General features: G+C 36.0%; 1 protein-coding gene across 1 annotated transcript in view; it reads left to right on the top strand.

Annotated features, from left to right (window-relative positions):
* The window catches only part of Gdpd4 (glycerophosphodiester phosphodiesterase domain containing 4), a 106,274-nt gene extending 84,694 nt beyond the window's left edge, over nt 1-21,580 (top strand). The window contains exons 11-16 of the mRNA XM_047517999.1: nt 5,148-5,369; nt 6,335-6,489; nt 16,774-16,921; nt 19,874-19,956; nt 20,678-20,730; nt 21,570-21,580. Of these exons, the coding sequence (XP_047373955.1) occupies nt 5,148-5,369; nt 6,335-6,489; nt 16,774-16,921; nt 19,874-19,956; nt 20,678-20,730; nt 21,570-21,580 (672 nt within the window). The remainder of the gene's footprint in view (nt 1-5,147; nt 5,370-6,334; nt 6,490-16,773; nt 16,922-19,873; nt 19,957-20,677; nt 20,731-21,569) is intronic.
* Nucleotides 21,581-24,145: the final 2,565 nt, after the last annotated feature.

Here is a 24,145-nt window from a genome sequence, read left to right as displayed (position 1 = left end):
TTCTTCTATTTGGTGAAGGGTCTCAGGTTTAATTCCTAGATCCTTCATCCATTTTGAGTTGAGTTTTGTACAGGGTGAGAGATAGGGGTTTAATTTTATTTTACTGCATATGGATTTCCAGTTTTTCCAGCACCATTTGTTGAAGAGGCTATCTTTTCTCCATTGTATGTTTTTGGCACCTTTGTCTGGTATGAGATAACTATTTACATGGGTTTGTCTCTGTGTCCTTTATTCTGTACCACTGGTCTACCTGTCTATTTTGGTACCAATACCATGTAATTTTTGTTACTGTTGATCTTTAGTAGAGTTTAAGGTCTGATATTGTGATACCTCCTGTATCACTCTTCCTGCCTAACATTGCTTTGGCTATTTCTGGGTCTTTTGTTCTTCCAGATGAATTTCATGATTTCTTTCTCTATTTCTTTTTCGTCATCAATGACTTTGACTTCATTTAGTTGTAAGTAGAGATTCCTGGTCTGTATCATATTTTACAATTCAATAGTTTCATATCACACAGAGGCTTGGGCAGTCAAAGGAGTCATTGTAGTGTGCTCCCAGCACCATTCACCCACAGGAGCATGCAGGGGCCATGTTCATGCTCACAGTGGTGACTTGGCTGTGTTCCACCATGATGCTTTAGTTCAGTCGTCTTCTGTTATTTTTGTTCATCTTCTGCAGCTATCCTTTATTCTGCAGCATGAAGGATCCCAAGTGGCACTTGAAGATAAGGATATTTTTCAACTCTAAATAGGGATTGTGTTCATCCATCAGCTGTGAAAAGTCCTATCATGCTTCTTCTCTGCAGACTCACAGGTTCTGCTTTTCAAAGCAGAAGTGAACAATAAACCCTTGGGATGAGAGATCAGGGCCAACTGGATAATAATTTGAACCCTTTAGAAATCAGCCACAGTTGCTCAGGCTGCCAGTCATTAGTGCAGAGAGAGGCTCTCTGAGGCCATGAGGAAGATGCTTACCTTGCCCAAAGAACCTTCCCCACAAGACTGGTATTTTCTGTTTCTTTGGAGTTGGGCACTGGCAACCAGATGATTCGTGGTCCCTGCTCAGGAAGGAAGCTGAAATCTTGGATGTAGAAAGAGTTTCACATCCACTGGCAGGGGCTGCAGATCTGTCCTATTTAGGTCATCTGGAGGGCTTCTTTTCTCTCACACCACCAACGGTAGCTTTTTTAGGGTACTGGGTGAAAGCACACAGAAACCACTCTGGGCGCGGGAACTCACACAAGAGATTTTATTAAGCGGACAGGCAGAGTGTCTGCCCACAGGGTGAGAGAGAGAGAAAGAGAAAAAAAATGAGAGAGAAAGAGAGAAGCAAGCAAGAGTGAGGAGGAGAGAGAGAGAAAATCTTCTTTGTCTGTTTCTATGAGAAATGTCATTGGGGTTTTAATTGGGATTGCATTAAATCTGTATAGTGCCTTTGGAAGTATGACCATTTTGACAATATTAATTCTACCTATCCAAGAACATTGGAGATCTTTCCATCTTCTAAAGTCTTCTTCAATTTCTTTCATTAATGCTCTGTAGTTTTCATTGTAGGGATCTTTCACCTCTTTGGTTAGATGGATTCCCAATATTTTTTTTAGGCTATTGTGAATGGAGTTGTTTTCCTCATTTCCCTTTCAGATGATTCATCGCTTATGAATAAAAATGCTTTAGATTTATGTGTGTTGATTTTATATCCTGCTATTTTGTTGAGTTCATTTATTAGGTCTAGAAGTTTTCTGGTGGAATTTTTTGGATCCTCTAAATATAGAATCATGTCATTGGCAAATAATGACAGCTTGAGTTCTTCTTTTTCTATTCATATGTCTTTAATTTCTTTGGTCTATCTAATTGCTGTGGCTAGTATTTCAAGCACGATGTTGAATAGAAGTGGTGATAGAGGGCATCCCTGTCTTGTTCCAGTTCAGTTTTTCTCCATTCAGAATGATGTTGACTATGGGGTTAGCATAAATAGCCTTTACAATGTTGAAGTATGTTTTTACTATCCCTATTTTTCCTAGTGTTTTGAGCATGAAGGGGTGTTGTATTTTGTCAAACACTTTCTCTGCATCTATTGAAATAATCATATGATTCTTAACCTTAAGTCTGTTGATGTGATGAATTACATTTATTGATTTCCAGATGTTGTAGCAACCTTGCATCCCTGGGAGAAATCCCACTTGATTGTGGTGCACTATCTTCTTAATATGTTTTTGTATGCAATTTGCCAGAATTTTGTTGAGGATTTTTGCGTCTGTATTCATCAGAGATATTGGTCTAAAGCTTTCTTTCCTTGATGCATCTTTGTCTGGTTTTGGTATCACAGTGATACTAGCTTCATAGAATGAATTTGGAAGGGTTCCCTCCTTTTCTATTTCATGAAATACTTTGAGAAGTATTGGAATGAGTTCCTGGAGTTAAAACTCACAAAAGTGTGGAGCTATCATTGGATCTTCCTGGATTTTTTAACTCACTGTCCACACTGAACCTCCAGCAGTTTATCAATTGCAGTTTAGCCCTGGTTCCCTCAGTGGTTTCTATTCATGAATCTTATTCTGGGAAGCTGTGATTCCCTCTTTTTGTCTGTCTCCCAAATCTTGTGGCAAGTGGTTTGCCTGTGTTCTTACCTCTCTACAGATCCAAGATCCAAGAAGTTGATTTTTCAATCTGTTCAGCTTTTTATTTGTTGTTTAGGATAGAATGACATCTTCCAAGCTCCTTATACATGAAACCAGAAACTAGAAGTCTATTTGATTATCTTTTAATCAATATACAAATGTCCATACCAACTATAAGTTGAAAATGTATAGTAGAATTTTCTGAGGCTTTTAAAAATAATTTGTCTGTGGTATATTTTTTCTGGTGCTTCTTCTTGGAAAGTAGATTTGTAACACACAAGTTTATAAGGTAAGTGTCATAAAGAAGGAATATTCTTTAAAACAGTGATTTTCAGAGTAACAATTTTATGTTGGGACATGGAAGAGGATTTAGGATTGTTTAGAAATCCCCAGTACTTGAATGGTTTTAATACTCTAAGCAATCTGATTTTTTATGGTAGTGGGATTAGTGTTAGATGGAGTGGCAAATATTTCAACAAGAAAACTTTTTATTGTTCATCTATTTTTACAGATAGTTCTCCTCAGAATGTTTCCCCTGATGTGGCATCATTAGACATATTTTGGATAATTGTCTATTTCTTAACAAATATGATACATTGGCTCTTCCAATAGCTCTTCTATTTGTAACATCTATCAGCATAGAGAACAGACGAACTTTTAGTCTTTCTTTTTTTGAAGAACTAGATGTTTTGCCTAGAGAATCAGAAGTTTGTTTCATTTCCAATTCTTTACTTCCTGTGATATTTTTGAAAATGTTCAACCATATGTTGAATATAGTCTAAACAAGACATTATCCTATTCTGGTTTTTTTTCTGATTAAGTTCCCTATCTTACATAAACAAAAATGAATCTCAGTTTATGTCAGATGTTAGGTCTATACCATGATACTATTTAAAGCTTACTGTAGAGTTAAACTCTCCTACTGATAAATATTTATTATTTTTTGTGATGTTGAATTTTTGTGCTGTCTTAATCTTTCCTATCCTGTTCTTCTAAGTTTTCCCCATAATTAAGTGACCCAGTTGATCTGAATCTGGCACTATCTAACAAAATCTTGAATTCTGAAATAAGTAGCTATTTTTCTGATAATTAAAAACAAAAACAAAAAAAAAACTCTTAAGTTGTAGCCCACAACTCAGATCTAGACCATGGATTGACTTACATGTTTTGCCTTCTGATTTTGCAGTTTTATTGGGATATTATGCAATATGTATGAAAAATGTGAGAAAGGGTAGATTGTTTAGGAAGTTAAGAGGAGGAAGAAAAGGAAATAGGGAATGAGAACAAAGGTGAAATTGTATAGAGAAAATGTTTCTTGAGTCTTAAGAAAATGTGAGATAGCTATTGCTTCCTTCTCCTAAGAAGTAGGCTTTTATCACTGAATTCACCAACAGATTATCTAAAATTGGCAAGTGATAATAAAAGTAGCTTCTGTTAAATTTAATATACAAACTTAATATGACCTGCTTATAAGGGGAAATGCTGTGTATTGAAAACATATGCTACTTCCTGATATGTGAGAGTTACATTCCACTATCAGTAGAGAATAAAGGAACAAATGTAAATTGTCCACTGGGTGCCAGATATGTTCCCAGGTCCTATAAATATTTTATCCCATATCTTATTCCAAGAAATACATGGATTACCCCTTTACTTCCTCGTTTTGTAGTTTGGGCAATGAAGTCTGAGAATTTAAATGATTTTTCCAATGTTGTACAGCAGTAAGCTTATCGAGCCAGTATTTGGACTTTGCTCTATCTAGGACATGTACCAATATCTATAGAAGGCACAATGAGGCATACACTTATAGGGGCATAAAAATAGGCCATCAGGACTTAATGCCATCAAGGTGTCTTTAGTTCAGAATGTTTAAGGAAAGCTTCATGGGGGAAGTAACATTTGAGCTGGTCAAGGGTAGGATTTTTGCAGGTGGATATAGCAAGGAAGGCAAGTGAGGGAGGTGTAGAACTGGAATCGAATTTAATTCATTCAGAAGCCAAAGCACATGTTCCATCTATTACACAAAACTAGAACTGTAAGAGCACATGCAGTAAAACAAGACTGAAAAGGAATATATTACATAAGAAAGACTCCAAGGACTAGGGTTGTGGCTCAGCGGTAGAATGTTTGCCTAGCATGTGTGAGGCACTGGATTTGATCCTCAGCACCACATAAAAATAAATAAATAAAGGTATTGTGTCCATCCACAACTAAAAAAAAAAAAAGTTTTTTAAAAAAGAAAGGCTCCAAAGCAAGATCAATATAAGAACATGGAGGACCTTCAGTACAAATACAAGAAGTTCTAGGATATGGAAGAAATCATTCCAAAAACTAATTACCAATGGAGATTACATTGTATTTCTCTCCTTGGCAACTGTTATCTCAGAACTAATATTTCAGAGGGTCTTGTGGATTGAGTAGGGGTAATAGAGCAATATGGAGGTAGAGCAGGGGGGTGGGGCTATAAAGCAGAGAACTGGAAAATGCTTTAGATGGAAACCAACGATTTCTTTGATGTATTTATTTTTAGCGCAAACCATTTTTCAATATGGGACCTATATCAGAGGCTGATAAAAAACGAGCAAGCAACCAATCAATTCCACAACTAGTTGATTTATTGAAAATTGCAAAGAAGGAAAAAAAGGTTGTGATATTTGATCTTTTTGGTCCTCCACCAAAACATCCTCTCAGAAACACATTTGTTCGTGAAGTAGTAAGGGTGATCCTTGACTCGGAAATTGAGCAACATCTGGTATGTTTAAGTATACATGAAAAAAGTTGAGAGGTGGGTAGCATGTCCCAGGAATACAGTAGTTGAATTTGACCTACTTTGTAGACCTGCCCTGGGATCCTTAAGTAATTTTACTTTCTATGGAAATGAAAATCATTGCTTATACAGCTACATGTGATTATCTGAGAAAGACCCAGTTAAATTTATCTCAGTGGGGGAAAATATTGAGAGTATTTGCTATTCTAAACCAAGTGAAATATCAGCACCTTGTTAGAGATGCTTGTGTATAACAACTGTGATGTGACCTGCACTATGACCAACATAGATCTGTTGGAAAGAGCCTTCATAATACTAAGACTTTGAAGACTTAGATTTAATGAATGATATAGAACAACTGGTTCTTTTTTGAATAAAGATTTGCTCATCATGTTTTTCAGAAGCAGCTCTCTGCATTTGGGCATTCAGTCATTCCAAATGACTTAAATTCTCAGAATATGGGAGTATTATGAGTGAAACAGATACCTTCTTGAGAATGGAAGTATTTCCACAGATGAGTAATAATAGTGTCCTTGATGACAGGAAATATCTCCTCTCAAAGATAACTTTTTAGTATCACCAACCAGAAGAGGTTTTTTTGTTTTGTTTTGTTTTGTTTTACTCCATTTCATCCGTATCTACCAACTCCTCATCCACTTTTCAGTGTGAAGCTTTCTGTACACAGTGGGTCCTTGACCCTTGATGTTAACTGGTAAATGGAGAAATCCTAAAAAAAATTCAGCTCCAGAACAGCATGGTTAAAGTCCCCATTATAAGAGTTCATTGGACAATATTAGGCCAGGTTAACTCTTTTCACCAAGGACTGGAATTTTTTCTCTTTCCTATAGACTACCACAAGTGCTAGAGTGGAGTCTCATCCATTTTCCATGGGGCTGTTTGTACATAGACAGCTAACTATCCACTGAAGAACTTCCTGTTTCTCCTTACAGATTTTTTGGTTACCAACTCATGACAGGGAGTATGTCAGGTATAAGGCTCCTGGTTTTCAGCATGTGGGTCGTTTACTCTCCATTGAATCCCTAACAAAACAGAATATCAGTATAATAAACGTTGACTACAAGAGGTTATTCTACAATGGGTTGAGGTAAGTGTTTAACCCCACCTCTCTTGGCATGTATTGCCTTACTTGCACAGACTATACATCCCCACCTAAGGAACTTAACTTCCTCTTCTCATTTTAGGATTTCTTTGTGTGGTTATATTCTTGGAATTCGGTACTTTCTCCTTCCTGTACTTCCCTCCCTTCTCTGCCAGCAGACATTTATGAAGTGTACTATGCCATTCAGCTCCTTCACCTCTATGTTCCAATCTGTCACCATTCAACACACGTTTTTGCATAGTTGGCATGTCTTTTTTTATTTTTCATTGTTGCTATTGTTGTTTATTACTGGCAATTGAACTCAGCCTTGTACATGCTAGGCATGCACTCTATCACTGAAGCTACATCCTGGCACTTTTTCATTTATTTTGAGGCAGCATCTTGCAATGTTGCCCAGGCTGGCGGAGAGTAATCCTGCTGCCTCCGCCTCCAGGATAGCTGAGATTACAGGTGCATGTGACTACACCTGGCCACATTTCTGTTTTTATATATGGTAATCATTGAAAAGTCAGAGCTCAAAATTTGTTTATTTCCTTTTGCCAAATGAATTGCAGTGCCTCATAAATAGTTTTGTGATCTAGATGGCCATATGTCTTATAGGCATAGCTACGAATATAACTAAACCATTATTAGGGAAAAATTAAAATATCCAAACATAAGAAGCAAGTAAAATTCTTAATTACATTTATAAATATACAGTTGAAGATAGATTTTCAGAATTAAAATACACAGAAATAAAATAACTCTTCTAGACTTAACTGTTTGCAATCACTTCTTAATTATCTCCCTAAAGTTTCCTTCATAAAAATTCCACTGTATACCATTCTGCATCCCAAGGCATTAGCCAGGCTATCAGAAAATTATATATAACATATCTATCTATTTTTACATTTGTATCTATATGTAATATATATTACATATTGTATATATTTATATGTATGTAATATATGTATATGAAATTTTATGTCATATATTTATATGTAATATATATTTATGTGTTATATATTTTATATTCTATTTCCTACTCAGAAGTTTTTTCTATTTGACTACTCTATTTTGAACATTTTTTTCCCTCTCATCTTTTCTCAAATTAAAACCATGTCTCAGATGATTTCCTTCTCTTATTGCTAACTTAGAGTAATCTACTAGTTGAAAACTAATTATAATGGCTTCCATTTATTGAGCCTTTATTAGGTGTCAAGTTATGTATTTGTGAGACTAGATTGTTTCAAATTCAGGCCTATACATGTGACTTTGGACAAGTTTCAGTCATTTTTCTTTGTAAATTAGTATAATAGTATCTGCTGGAATAGTTAAAGGATTAAATGTGATCGTTCATATTATGCACACAACAAAGTACTGAACAAATGTGAGGAGACTTTAAATCATCACCATGTATGTTGTGCAGTGGATTTATCATTTCCAAGTTGCAGAGGTTAGATAGTTCCCCAAAGTTAATATAGTTGGTCAGTGGTGAACCTGGTATTTAAATATAGGGTGGACAGACTCCAGAGTCCAAATTCTTTCACCCCTATGCCTTTAATGTTGTTCCATGGCCATGGTTATATGGGCATAGTTTTGACTGGCATCAGATTTAACAGGGGATCACTTCCTAGTTCTTAAGTCAAGCAGTTTAGTTTAGTAAATATTTACTGAGTAGTAATATATACAGTAGTATACCATGATAGTTTTATATGAAGGTCAACATAAGCAAGACATCATCCATCTCCTTAAGGAAGGCATATACTATAGTAAGGGGAATAGGCTTTTTCCTTCCAGGTATAATACAGAGTCATTCATGATCAGTTCATGAGCAGGAATCTGTTATAAACAGATATATGAAGGGAATAAATGAAGGGAATGAAGAATTTTAAGAAAGTAAGCAGTTACAGATTAAATATTTGTAATGCTTATGACCAGAATATTTTTAAGATTCCATATCTTAAGATCATATAATATTTGTCTTTCTATGCCTAGCTTATTTTATGTAGTTAATGTTTGCCAGGTTTATGCACATTATTATTATTATTGTTACTATTATTATTTTTGTGGTGCTGGAGATTGAACCCAGGGCCTTGTACATGTGAAGCAAGCACTCTACCAACTGAGCTATATCCCCAGTCCCATTCATTCACATTATTGCAAATGACATTTTCCTTCTTTTTTGAAGCAAAACAGTATTCCATTTTTTAGATATCTTAGTCCATTCATCCATTGATAGACACTTGGATTGATTTCATATCTTGACGGTTGTGAATAATGCTGCAATGAGCATGGGAGTGCAGATAGCTCTTTGCCATATTGATGTAATTTCCTTCAGACACATACCCAGAAGTGGGATTGATGGATCAAATGACAATTCCAATTTTAGTTTTTTGAGGATCCACCATCCTGTTTTCCTGTATTTATTATGTTCCTACCAACACTATATGAGTTCCCTTTTATTTATATCCTTGACAACACTTGTTAACTTTCATCTTTTTTATACTAACTCCTCTAACAGGAGAAAGGTAGTAACTTATTGTGGTTTTAATTTGCTTTTCCTGAGGATTAGTAATGTTAAGTATTTAAATCATTTTTTTAAAAAATCAAGTGGTTTTCTTACTATTGAGTTCCTTATGTATTTTTGATATTGACCCCTTTGTGTTTACATACATTTTCTGACACTTGATGGGTTTTCTCCTTGCTCTATTAATTATTTCTCTGTGAAGTTTTTAGTTGGTGTAATTCTATTTGTCTGGTTTTTGTTGTTATTGTTACCTATGCTTTTGGGGTCATATCTAAGAAATCATTGCCCAGACCAATGTCCTGGAGCTCTTCCCCTGTTTTCTTCAAGTAATTTTTACTCTTTCATATCTTATATTAAATCTTTAATTCATTTTGAATTGTTTTTGTATATGATGTGAGATAAGGATCTAATTTCATTCTTCTGCATGTGGATACGCAGTTTTCTCAGTACCATTTTTAGGTGCATTATAATTATACATAATAGTGGAATTTGTTGTCAAATATTCATATAAGCACATAATATAATTTGATCAATTTTATCCTCCCATACCTCCCCTTTCCCTATACTCCTCCTCCCCTGGTCTCTCCTATACTCTTCTAATCTCCCTTGTATTTTCATGAGATCCTTCCCACACACTTTTTTTTTTCCTTTTTTCTCTCTAGCTTCCACATATGAGAGAAAATATGAGAACCCTGTCTTTCTGAGTATGGCTTATTTTGCTAATGCTTTCAAGTTCCATCCATTTTCCTGCAAAGAACATAATTTTACTCTTATTTATGACTGAATAAAACTCCATTGTGTATGTGTGTGTGCATACGTATATATGTATATATAAATATATCACATTTTCTTTATCCATTCATGTATTAGAGGACACTCAGGTTGGTTCCATAATTTGACTATTGTGAATTACACTATTATAAACATGGGCATGCATGTATCACTATATATAGTAGGTTGACTTTAAGTCTTTTGGATTAATACCAAGGAGAAGTATAACTGGGTCATATGGTGGTTTCATTCCTAGTCTTTTGAGGAACCTTCATACTGATTTCTATAGTGATCATATTAATTTATAATCTTACCAATAGTAGTGTTCCTTTTTCCTTCACATCCTCACTCCAGAATTTTTTATTATTTGTATTCTTTTTAAAAAAAATTTTAAGATGTTGAGCGTCCTTTATTCATTTATTTATATGTGGTACTGAGAATTGAACCTAGTGCCTCACACATGCTAGGCAAGTGCTCTACCACTGAGCCACAACCCCAGCCCATTTATATTCTTGAAGACTGACATTCTAACTAGAGTGAGATAAAATCTCAGTGTAGTTTTGATTTGCATTTCCCTGATCACTAAAGATGTTGAACATCTTTTCATATATTTTCTGGCCATTTGTATTTCTTCTTTTGAGAATTGTCTGATTAGTTCATTGGCCAGTTTATTGATTGGGTAGTTTTTTGGTAGTTTTGTTGTTGTTGTTGTTGTTGTTGTTGTTGTTTTTGAGTTCTTTATGTATTCAGGATATTGATTCTCTGTCAGAATATTAGCAAAGATTTTTCTCCCATTTTGCCTTCTACCTTCATACTCATATTTCCTTTGCTGTGCAGCTTTTTAATTTGATGCCATTCCATTTATTAATTCTTGGTACTCTTTCCTAGCTTTAGAAATCCTGTTGAGGAAGTCATTGCCTGCACCTGTATGTTGGAGTGTTGACCCTGTTTTCTTCTAACAGTTCCAGAGTCTGGTCTGACTCCTAAGTCTTTGATCCATTTTGAGTTGAGTTGACTTTTGTGCAGTAATCTAGTTTCATTCTTCTACATATGGATATCCAGCTTCCCCAGCATCATTTGTTAAAAAGTCTGTCTTTTCTCTAATATATTTTAAAAAAAATTTTTTTAGTTGTCAATGGACCTTTATTTATTTATATTTGGTGCTGAGAAATTGAACCCACCAGTGCCTCACACATGCTAGGCAAGTGCTCTACCACTGCACCACAACCCCAGTTCCTCCAGTGTATATTTTTGCACCTTTGTCAAGGATCAGATAACTGTATCTGTGTCCCTTTATCTCTATGTTTTCTATTCCATTGGACTGTGTGTCTGTTTTTAACGTCAGTACCATGCAGTTTTTGCTACTATACATCTGTAGTATAATTTAAAACTGAGTAATGTGATGCCTCTCGCATTGCTTTTTTTCCCCTTATAATTTTTGAATATTCTGCTTCTCTTAGTCTTCCATATGAATTTTAGGACAGTGTTTTCTAGTTCTGTGAAGAATGTCATTGGTATTTTGGTAGGGTTGCATTGAATCTGTAGACTGCTTTTGGTTATATGATGATTTTAACAATATTATTCTACCTATCCATGAATATGGGAGACCTTTTTCTCTTATAGTGCCTTCTTTAATTTTTTTTCTTCAGTGTTCAATAACTTTCATTAGGTATTTACTTTTGAGACTGTTGTGAATGGAGATGTTTTCTTTACTTCTTTTTAGAAAAGACATTATTGGAATATAGGAAAGTAGTTGATTTTTGTATCATGATTTTGTATCCTGCTACTTTGCTCAATTTACGTATTAGCAGTAGCTGTTTTCTAGTGCAGGTTTTTGGATCTCATGAGTATAGGATCATATCATCTGCAGACAGTGATCATTTGACTTGTTTCTTTCCTATTTGTGTCCCTTTTATTTCCCTTTCTTGCCTAATTGCTCTGGCTAAAATTTCAAGTACTATATTGAATAGAGGTGGTGAAAATGAACATCCTTATCTATTTCCTGATTTTATAAAAAATTCTTTCAGTTTTTCTCAGAAAGTATGATGTTGGCTTTGGATTTGTCATATAAAACCTTTATGATGTTGAGGTAAGTTCTATCCCTAGTTTCTTCATTGTCTTCATCATGAATGGGTGCAAATTTTGTCTAAGACTTTTCAGCATCTATTGAGATGATTATATGATTTTTGTTCTTAGTTCTATTTATGCCCAACAGCATTTATTGAAGAAACTGTCCTTTCCCATCATGTGTTCTTGGCATCATTGTCAGAAATCATTGGGCCACGATGCACATGGAGTGTGTGTGTGCATGCACACATGAGCACATATGTGTACACACAGGTGCACAGTTCTCTACAATTTTATCAGATGGGCAGGTTTGTGGATCCATCACCACTGCTAAGATACAGACTATGACCACATATATCCCTTGGGTTGCCCCCTTATACATGGTCTGTTTTCCTTCCATTTCTTTCCTCCCTGCCTCAAACCCTAATCCAAGGCAAAAGTTCTGTAATATTATTTCAAGAACAAGTCAACTCATACAGCATGCAACTTTTGGGATTAGCTTTTTTTTTTTTTTTTTCATTTAACACAATTCCCTTGAGATTTGTTCAAGTCATCTGACTTATCAATAATTAGTTCCTTCTTGTTTCTGGGTAGTATGCAATGGTATAGATATACCCAGGTTTATATAATCATTCACTAAATTAAGGGCAGTTGTTTCCATTTATGAGCTATTGCAAATAAAACTATTATGAATATTTACATACAGAATTTTATGTGAATGCAAGTTTTCATTTCACTGGGATAAATGTCCATGAATGCAGTTGTTAGGATATGGTAATTTCATGACTAGTTTAATAAGAAACTGCCAGACTTTTTCAGAGGTGATACCATTTTACATTTTTGCCAGCAACATATGATGATCCAGAGTTTCTGCATCCTTGCCAATTTTTGGTGGTGTTACTGTTTTTTATTTTAATTCTGATCAATTTAGAGTGACATCATTATGGTCTAAATTTTTATTCTTTTATTGATAATGATGTTGAATATCTTAAGTCCTAATTTGCTAGTGGTGTATTCTTTTCATTGAAATGTGTTTTTCTTTATTATTGAATTTTGAGAGTTCTTCATATATTCTAGATTCTTTTTTGGATATGGTTTGCAAATATTTTCTCCCAATCTTATCTGTAGCATCTTCCTAACAAGGTCTTCCACAAAGTAAAAGTTTTGTTTTGTGTTTTTATAACTTTGATGGAGTCCAACTTAGCAACTTTCATTTTTATGTGTCATGGTTTCAGTTCAGCTCTAAGAACTCTTTGCTTAGCCCTACATTTCAAGATTTTTTTCCTGTTTTTTTCTAAAAGTTTCATATTTTTACTTACGTGTTCAAATCTATTATGCATTTTTAGTTCATTTTTATATATACTGTGAGGTTTAGCTTGAGATTTTAATATTTTTTTCCTGGCCTATGGTCATCCAGTTCTTCAGTATCATTTGCTGAAAGACTATTCTTTCATTGAATTGCTTTTACACCTTTGTCAAAAGTATTTGGTCATAGCTGTATAAGTCTGTTGCTGAGTTTTCTGTTCTGGTCCACTGATTTATGTACCTGTCTTGATAACCATAAGTTATACAGTAAGCCTTAAGATCAAATAAAGTAGAAATAGAGCAAGCAATTATGAAATTCATCTGGAAGAATAAAAAACCTAGAATAGCTAAAGCAATCCTCAGTAGCAAGAGCGAAGCAGGGGGTATTGCAATACCAGATCTTCAACTCTACTACAAAGCAATAGTAACAAAAACAGCATGGTATTGGTACCAAAATAGACAGGTAGATCAATGGTACAGAATAGAGGACATGGACACAAACCCAAATAAATACAATTTTCTCATACTAGACAAAGGTTCCAAAAATATGCAATGGAGAAAAGATAGCCTCTTCAACAAATGGTGCTGGGAAAACTGGAAAACCATATGCAATAGAATGAAATTAAACCCCTATCTCTCACCCTACACAAAACTCAACTCAAAATGGATCAAGGACCTTGGAATCAGACCAGAGACCCTGCATCTTATAGAAGAAAAAGTAGGTACAAATCTTCAACTTGTTGGCTTAGGATCAGACTTCCTTAACAGGACTCCCATAGCACAAGAAATAAAAGCAAGAATCAACAACTGGGATAGATTCAAACTAAAAAGCTTTCTCTCAGCAAAGGAAACTATCAGAAATGTGAAGAGAGAGCCCACAGAGTGGGAGAATATTTTTGCCAACCATACCTCAGATAGAGCGCTAATTTCCAGAATCTATAAAGAACTCAAAAAACTCTACACGAAGAATACAAATAATCCAATCAACAAATGGGCTAAGGAAATGAACAGACACTTCACAGAAGAAGATGTACAAGTAATCAACAGATATATGAAAAAATGTTCAACATCCCTAGTAATAAGGGAAATGCAAATCAAAACTACCCTAAGATTTCATCTCACCCCAATTAGAATGGCGATTATCAAGAACACAAGCAACAATAGGTGTTGGCGAGGATGTGGTGAAAAAGGAACACTCATACATTGCTGGTGGGGTTGCAAATTAGTGCAGCCACTCTGGAAAGCAGTGTGGAGATTCCTCAGAAAGCTTGGAATGGAAACACCATTTGACCCAGCTATCCCACTCCTTGGCCTATACCCAAAGGACTTAAAATCAGCATACTACAGAGATATAGCCACATCAATGTTCATTGCTGCTCAATTCACCATAGCCAGATTGTGGAACCAACCTAGATGCCCTTCAGTTGATGAATGGATAAAGAAACTGTGGCATATTTATACAATGGAATATTACTCCGCAATGAAGAATGATAAAATTATGGCATTTGTAGGCAAATGGTCGAAATTGGAGAATATCATGCTAAGTGAGATAAGCCAATCTCAAAAAACTAAAGGACGAATGATCTCGCTGATAAGCGGATGAGGACATATAATGGGGGTGGGAGGGGTTAGCATTAGGTTTAGGGTTAGGTTTAGAGTTAGGCTAAGGAGAGCGGTAAGAATGAAGGAAAGAAGGACTGTATAAAGGGAAAAGGGTGGGAGGGGTGGGGGGGAAGGGAAAAAAAAGAAACATCATTACCCTATGTAAACGTAAAAAAATAAAAATAAAAAAAAATAAAAATAAAAAATAAATAAATAAATAAAAGGAAAAAAAAAAAAAGATCAAATAAAGTGATTCCTTCTCACTTCATTCTTTTCTAGGATTGTTTTAATTATTCTAGGACCATGACTTTCCATAAAAGTTTTAGAATCAGCTGGCTTAATTATACAAAAAACTTCTTGGAACTTTCATAGAACTTACATTAAACTTACAGATCAGTTTGGGGACATTTGACAGCTTTACTGCATTGAGTTTTCAATCCATGAACACATCTCTCAATTTTCTTAAATGAGAATTTTCTTAATTTTCTTTATTACTTCCAGCAGTATTTTGTAATTTTGGCATAAGGACTTATACTTGTTTTCTTACATTTATACCTAAGTATTTAGTTTTCTTTAAAGTGGTTATTAATCATATTATGTCTACAATACAATTTAATGTGTCTACATATTCCACATTAATATATAGAAATAGGATTGGCTTTCAAATTTGGGCTTCAAAAAGTACAAGAAGTAACTTTTTGCTACTATTGCCTAATTTCCTTCCTTCCCAGGTCATGCATGCGCATGCATGTGCGCTCTCTCTCTCTCTCTCTCTCTCTCTCTCTAGTTGTTGATGGACCTTTATTTATTTATTTATATGCAGTGCTGAGAATTGAACCCAGTGTCTCATACACGCTAGGCAAGAGCTCCACCACTGAGCTACAACCCCAGCCCTCCTCTTTCTCTTTTTAAAATTTATCTTAAGGTGGTCTGAAGAATTGTCTTAGAGGTGGTTTGTACATATTAATTACTAGCACTCCTGGCAGTATAGTTATTATTTTATTTAAAGTTTATATACTGAGGCTAAGAGCTTGATGCTAGTATATGTTAGAGCTGGGACTCAAACACAGGCTTGCACTGAACACTTTCCAATGTGATGTACCATATCAGTGTTTTTAAAAAAAAATTTTTGAGGGTACCTACATGGTATGTTTTCTGAGCAGAATTGAATCCCTGAAAATGACTACCTGGCTAGAATTACTAAGTGCTCTTTCACTTACTTACTTTCTTCCTGTCTCTATAGGCAGTGTACAGTTATCTACTGACATTTAGTAAAATGCCTTGAGAAAAATTGGGTTTTCTTCCCCTCACCCAATTCTTATAAAAATTCTTTATATATGAAATTTATAACATTTACCAGATTGATATTTATTTTATGCCCCCAACTAATATTTATGGAGCCAGGTATTATGCTAGGTCTGGATATACAAACATGAATAAGACATTATTATTTAACTTGCTGACGGTCAAGTAAAGAAGACTGGTAGGTGAGCAGATCATTAGGGGTAGTAAGCACTGGGATACATTAAAGTAGGGGTGGTGAATGATAGAGATAAGTGCAGGTGTTACATAATTATGCCAGAGATACCTCATACCAGCTTATAGAAGACAACTATTAAAAAGAGTCAGAGACTGGGAATTGATTTCCTCAGTCATAGCTTGAAATTGTAGTAGGAATATTTACACATGAAAATTTGCAAATGCTACAAATAGAACTTTCCTTTTTCTTTGTCTCCCCTGCCCCACCTTTTTATTTTTCTTTGTTTCTTTTGTTAATTTCCCTTAAGAAATGTAGTTTACCAGTATACCACTGTTGCTATAGGAATAGAGCTACTAGATTTAATCCTTTATCTCACTGCATTACCCTTCTCTGTCAAGGTGAATATTATCTCTGGATGAACTGCTGCTGGGGATTTAGGCAACATCCTTTCACAAACACGGTGGCTGCTCCTCTCTTTAAGATGTTGAGAGTCAAACTGGATCTTAATCCTCTGTGGGTTCTGTTTTTGTTCCAGAGATTATAAAGCAGCTAACATCAACATCAACTTATACATCGTCAATGAGCCTTGGCTATACTCACTGGCCTGGTGTTCCAGGATTAACTCAGTGACCACAGACAACATTCCACTCCTGAGTCAGCTTACTCATCCTCAGTTCTTCATGGTGAGCTGCTTGTCCAGATTGTTCTAAGCCTAGTACAATAGCAGTCTATAACCCTACCTTGTGTTGCCCACTGTGCAGTCCTCTGGAGAGTTACTTATAAACAAAGACTTCTGTAAATACTGGAGATATGGCATTCTCCATTCTTTCACCTAGATCCTTCTATGATTTTATTTATTTAATCTTTACAATGTGCTTTGTAACTTAACCCTCTGAATTGGCCACTATTATTATTATCCCCATGAACTCCAAGATGTCTCTGTGCAGGATCTCATGATGTAAGATTCATAATTAGGTCTGACTGTAGAGTTTTGTTTTTGTGCTCCTGCCTTTCTAGAGGTATGGCAACAGTGGCAATGGGGTATGGGAAGAAAACCAAGTGTACTTGACTCAAAAATGAAAACTGTTTATAAGCAAAATTCTTTTGAAGAAGTGAGCCAGTGTTCAGTTGCCTGCCTTGACTAACCAGCTTACCATAACAGAAGGTGTGTGTGTGTGTGTGTGTGTGTGTGTGTGTGTGTGTGTGTGTGTTTGTGGTACAGGGGATTGAATCCAGATCTTGTACATGCTATTCAAGCTCTCTTCCACTGAGCTACATCCCCAGTCCCCCATCTTTTATTATTTTTTATCTGTATAGGAGTAGGTTGACTGAGTGGGACACAATAGCATAAACATAAAATAGTCTTTTGTTTGTTTTTATTTTTAGTTGTAGATGGACATAATACACTTATTTTATTTGTTTTTATGTGGTGCTGAGGATTGAATCCAATACCTCACACATGCTAAGGCAAGTGCTCTACCACTGAGCTACAACCCCAGGCTTGTTTTTATTTTTGATTGATTGACACAGAATCTCACTCAGTTTCCCAGGCTGGTCTCAAACTTCAGTCCTTCTGCCTCAGCCTTCTAAGTAGATAGGATTTCAGGTATTTCCCACCATGCCTGGTAGTGTGTTTTGTTGTTGTTATTGTTTGTTTGTTTTTTGAGATAGAGTCTCACTGTGTTGCCCAGGCTGGCCTTGAACTCCTGGCTCAAGCAATCCTCTTGTCTTGGCCTCCCAAGTAGCTGGGACTATAGCCTCACACCACCAAGCCCAGGGAGAAAACAGTTTGATTTTGCTTCTTTGAAAGTTTAAATTTTAGGCAGAGAAACCTAAAAGGAGGCAAAGGAGATTTTGCCCTCTCCAAACCTCCACCCTCACTTGGATACAGTCTCATAGGGTCAGTACTGCACTGAAGCCCACTAGTGGAAATATGGAATCACTGACCACTTTGTTCTCTGATAACTTGAGCAACTTTCTGGAGATAATAATGAAGGAAACCTTGGATGACAGATCCGTCAGCACAGGTGAAGACTTTTCATCTACCTGTCCCCATAAACTGTCCTTAATGTGTACACTATATATTTTTCTAGTATTTTGGTTTTTAAAACTGATTACAGAGGCTGGGGAGATAGCTCAGTCGGTAGAGTGCTTGCCTTGTAAGCACAAGGCCCTGGGTTTGATCCCCAGCACACCCCAAAAAAAAAAAAAATTGATTACAAAAGTAAGTTTTTTCATGGTATAAAATTCATTCATTATGAAAATGTATAATTTAGAAAGCAACACATCCTGTATACCTATCTCCCTGAATCAATAGTGTCTCAAAGTTGTTCTTTTGGCAAGTATACTTTTACTTAAATGATACTGGTATTTCTGAATTTTTTTTTTTTTTTTTTTTTTTTTTTTTTTTTTTTTTCATTTCAGTGGGGGCACAGCTAAGTCACATTGTATAGGTACCTGCATAGGTTTGGAAAGAATATTGTGGTTCTTTTTATCAACAGTATATAAAACACATAATTCACACATTTTATTTGAATTTAAAATTCATTTTTGTTTTGGTAAAGTCTTTTCTTTGGGGATATTTCAACTGGTTGAGTTCTGTTTTCTCTTACTTATTCAAACATCCAAATGAACTATTTTTTTTTTCCTAATTTTTCTTTCTTTAAAGCAGAAAAGAACATAAAGTCACTGGGAGAAACAATTGATATGAGGAATCCACCTAGATTTTTGTAGTCCCCGCATCTTACTCTTAGTGTTTCACCTACACCAAATTCAAGTGTAGTTTATTTTTCGATCTGTTCTGTCTTCATTGAGTTTTTCAAAGCATTTGACTTAGTTTTCTTTAAGATGACTGTTATGTTTTGGACATAAGGTGCCCCCCCCCCCCAAGCTCATGTGTGAGACAATGCAAGAATTTTCAGAGATAAAATAATTAGATTATGAAAGGAAGAACTTAGTCTGTGGAGTAATCCACAAATATGGATTGACTGGGTGGTAACTGTAGGTAAGTGTGGTGGTAGGGTGTGGCTGCAGGAAGTAGTTCATTGGGTGTGCCTTTGTGGCTTATATTTTGTCCCTGGCACGCAGAGAGCTCTCTCTACTTCCTGGCCGTTATATCCTGAGCTTCTTTTCTCTGCCATGCACTTGCGCCATAAGGCCCAGAGTCAGCCAACCATAGATCAAACCTTTGAAACAGTGAACCAAAATAAAAGATGGCTCCTCTACATTGTTCATGTTGATCTTTTGGTTATAGCAACACAGAAGCTGACTCAAACAATGACATACTTTTTTCACTCATATTTTATAGATTTGAGCAAAATTTAATCACATTGCACAATCACAATTGCTGACCTATATAGTTAAGCCATTTGAGAAACAATTAGAGATGAAGAGTGAGTAGTGTTTTGTCCCTTGTACAGCCCCTGCATGTGTGATAGTGACTTAGAACAGCTGCATAATTTCTAATGATTTCTGTGTTTGAGACTGACACATCAATCAAGTCTCCTTTACCTAGTCTGTCCCTCTTTCTTCTCTGCCCCCAGCCTAGACAGCAGAGCAAGGAACTTAGCCAATAACATCTAAAACTCCTTCCAACTGTAAAGTTCTTTAACAGTGGTTTGTTTTATGTTTTGCAGACACCAAAAAACTATCTGTTTACATGGCTTTTCACAGATATTGTTTCTGCAATTATCATTATTTCTATATTTTATTTTCATTGGTAAGTACATATTTGTAATTTTAAATGAATTTTCTTCAAATTAAAAAATGGGTTTTTATAGAAATTGAAAAACAGTTATACTCTTCCTATAATCATACATGGCAAGATGGGCCTTATAATCTGAACTTCTCATTTTTCTGCTGCTGTCTCACCTTCCTCTTCCCAACACAAGACAGTATCAGGGCAAGGACACTCACTAACACTTAATCAAGTCTGTTGCCATAGATTCAATGTGGAGCAGCTGGAGAGGACAGGGGTTGAAGGTTATCCAGGGTGAGTGCCTCCACCTTCCTACCTGCCAGAAATGACAGAGCAGTGTACTGTTCAAAGAGCAGGGTCACAGACCAGGAAGGCTAGGTTTTGGAACTGGATTGCTCTTTAGTTGCTGGATGATTTTGGGAAAATCACTGTCCCTTTCTGGGTCATAGTCTTTTTATCTAAGAAAATAACATTTAATACTTGCAGGACAAATGTGATGGGATTGCAAATTTTAAGGTTAGAAAAGAAAAGAAACATCCTGGAAGAGGATTGTTAGTTAGAGGATACCATAGTTCTTTAGACCCCATCATTACTTAATTTGTGACTTAATCATTAAAGCGAGGGAAGCATAAGCCTGCTCATATGAGAATCTGACCAAATATTTCTTTTCTGACCACTGCCTTGAATTTTTGCCTTTTTTCAAAGAGACCTGTGAGTTTATGGATGGTTTGCTTCCTTCCAGGTGGAGAGAATTTAAAAAAGAAAAACTGCGGGAAAGCGTCAGCACTACCACAGGTAAAGTCAGAGGCCTCACCCAAACTCCTTTCTCTTCATCACTTCCTTTGCTTCTGAGAGACTGGATCTGCTTTTCATGTTTCTGACAAGAGCTGAGGGTATCTGGAAAATTAGGAGGTCCTGGAAGAAGTCTGGGAGTATAGTCAGTTCCCCCTTTATCCATGGGTTTCTACCCAACTCCAGTGGAAAATATTTGGGGAAAAAATAGTTGTTGCTAATGTTTATTATATAGTTAGGCTTATGACAGTTGTGTCTATTCTGATCATGTAGTCCTTTTTCTTGTCATTAGTCCTGTGTCACTTAATAATGGGGATACATTCTGAGAAATGCTTTGTTAGGTAATTTTATTGTTGTATGAAGATGATAGAGGTACTTCCACAAACCTATGTGGAGTCCGTATTTATGTATGTATCATGTATATGTACACCATGTAGTGTAGGAGCATGTGTATATCTATGGTATAGCTTAGTGCTCCTAGGGCCATTATGAACACAGCAACATAGTATTAAATCAGGCACAGGAGAAAATGATGTATTTGAGAAATTTGGTAAACATGAAATGTATGAGGCTGCTAGCAAAATAAGACACACTGTTTTATAGTAAACTTTCTTTATAAGCAGAAGGAATGTACTCTAAATAATAATAAATAATATAAAATCGGCATCAAGTATTATGTACTGGGTATAATTATAAAACTAGCAACACAGGTTTATTTACAACAGTATCAACACAGATGTGTAATGTATTGTACTCTGATGTCATGAAGGCTGGAATTTCACTAGAAGACAGGAGTTTTTCAGCTCCATTATGACCTTATGGGACCATTATCATATGTGCAGTCCATGATTAACCTTAACATTGTTATGTAACACATGACTGCCTTTCCTAAACAATACAATGTATCAACTATTTACATAGCACTTACATCATATTAGGCATTAAAAGTAATCTAGAGATACATAGGAGGATATGTATGTGTTATATATCTATTTTATATAAAAGACTTGAGCATCTTCAGAGTTTGGTGTCTTCAGGAGTTAGTTATCTAAAGTGGATGGCTACATAGACTGCTAGAGATTCTGGAGGATCCTTTATGTCAAGCTGCAGAGTTTGGGCTTTATCCTCTAAGTAATGAGATCCCTTGGCAGACTTCAAGCATAAGTGTTTATTTGTTGACTTCTTCATATATTCTTGCATCACACAATTATTGAGTACCAGCTTTATGCCAGGTGCTCCAAGAGAAGTTGAAGATAAATGTAAACTGTGGAGGGCGGCCTGAGAGAGAGGCAGGTTGGCCCACAATGAGCAAAGAGGAAGCAGGCAACTTATCAGTTGACACATTAAAGTCAGGCACCTAGGTCCAGGCTGCAGAGTAGCTACCATGCCCGTAGGGATGAAGATGCTTAATGGAGTTACAGTTGTGGGTAATGTTTGTTGATAAATGGAGAAAGAAAACTGCAGAGGTACTGAAATAGGCTAGAATCTAGTCTCTGCATATAGGCGATCAGGAGGTGACAAATGAGTTTCCAACATGGGAGTGGTAAGGTCATTTCTGTGTAAAGGGATGGAAAATTTTTTATTCAGTAGAATAACTCCATGACTGAGGAAGTGAGATAGGCCCAGCAAAAGGAAGGGAAGTTCAAACTCGTTTCTCAGAGGGTTGTGAGGATAATCACACAGTGAAGTACTAGTTTTGGAAGCTAGTGCAATGTCAGAGGGAAAACCAATTAACGCAAAAGACTGTGGTAGGTTTATTGTTTCCTTCCATTGTCCCTAGAGCTTTAAGTAAAGGTGCAGTCACAAAATCATGAGTTAATTTCATTTCTTGGGAACAATAGTGAAAATACTAAGATTCCATGTAGCTAGTAGAGGATTGAACTGATGATGTACCACTTAGGGTTGTAGGAATGGATCCACAGGGCCATGAAAAAATTAGTTTAGAAATTTAAATAAATTAAATGGAGGTCAGTAGTCTTTTTGTTATGTGCTTTATAAAACTCAAAGTTTGGCAGGGCGTGGTGGCACATAACTGTAATCCTAGTAGCTCAGGAGGCTGAGGCCAGAAGCAAGTTCAAAGCCAGCCTCAGCAAAAGTGAGGCACTAAGCAACTCAGTGAGACCCTGTCTCTAAATAAAATACAAAATAGGGCTGGGGATGTGGCTCAGTGACCGAGTGCCCCTGAGTTCAATCCCTGGTTACCCTCCCCTCAAAAATGAATAAACAAACAAACAAACAACAACAACAAAAAAAAACTCAAAGTGTAAGACAAGATCATCTAAATTTCTAAGTAGCAGGGAGATCTCAGTTCCCTGTTCCATGGATTTTAAGTCCATTCTGCTGGCTATGTTGAGAAATCTGAGGACTGAGGACTGTATCCTAGCTATTTTATCATTATAAATAGTTGTAGTAGTAAACTAGGGCTGCCATTAAAAAGGGAAAAAAAAAAAAAAAAACGAAAACCCAAACAGTGGTATACACCTATAATCTCAGGGTCAGGAGGATCATGATCAAGGCCAGCCTCAGCAACTTAGCCAGACCCTGACTCAAAATAAAGAAAAATCAAAAGGACTAACAATGCAACTCAGTGGCAGAGCACCTCTGGGTTCAATCCCAGTACCAACGAAACAAAACACAACACAACACAACACGGACTAGGTGGTGTGAACAACAGAAATTTGTGTTCTCACAGTTTTGGAGGCTAGAAGTCCAAGATCCAAGGAGCTAGCAAATTTTGTTTTTGGGAGAGCTTTCTTCTAGCTTACAGGTAGCAACCTTCCCAGGCATGCTTTTAGGCCTTGCTTGTGTGCAGTGTTTGGAAAAAGAGAGATCTTTTCCTCCTCTTAAAGTCATCAATGCTACTAGATTAGGGACACATTCTTATGACCTCATTTAACTTTAATTATCTCCTTAATAAACCTATTTCCAAATATGATCACATTAAGTGTTAGGGTTTCAACATACATTTGGTGAAGGCAAAAGAATATTTCAGTCTATAACAGTAATCCATCCAATAAATGATTTAAGCATAGAAATGCTGCAGAAAGCAGGTTTTGAAGGAAAAGTTCAAAAACTGTAAATTTGGATGAAGGAGGTAGCTATAAATGCCTTAGAAATACTAAGTTAACTTGACCCTACTCCCCACCATGTTGAAATGGTGATAAGAATGTAAGAAGAAAATGAATTTAGAATGTTCCCTTTTTTAAAAGTCACCTGATTTAAAGCAGAAATAAAATGTATTAAAAAACTATATGGGTAGCTCCAAGAAACACATAGAAGGTGCTGGATCAAGTTTAAAATCAGGGAAAGAATAAGGAAGACTGGAAGAAGCCAGGACCTCAGCAAACACCAGAGCCTAGATTCATTCAGGTTGAGGATGATGGAGCCTCAAACAAAAACATAGAGTGTCATATCTTAA

This window comes from Sciurus carolinensis, chromosome 11 (assembly GCF_902686445.1).
Source record: "Sciurus carolinensis chromosome 11, mSciCar1.2, whole genome shotgun sequence".
Taxonomy (NCBI): domain Eukaryota; kingdom Metazoa; phylum Chordata; class Mammalia; order Rodentia; family Sciuridae; genus Sciurus; species Sciurus carolinensis.
This window is presented reverse-complemented; position numbering and strand designations above follow the sequence as displayed.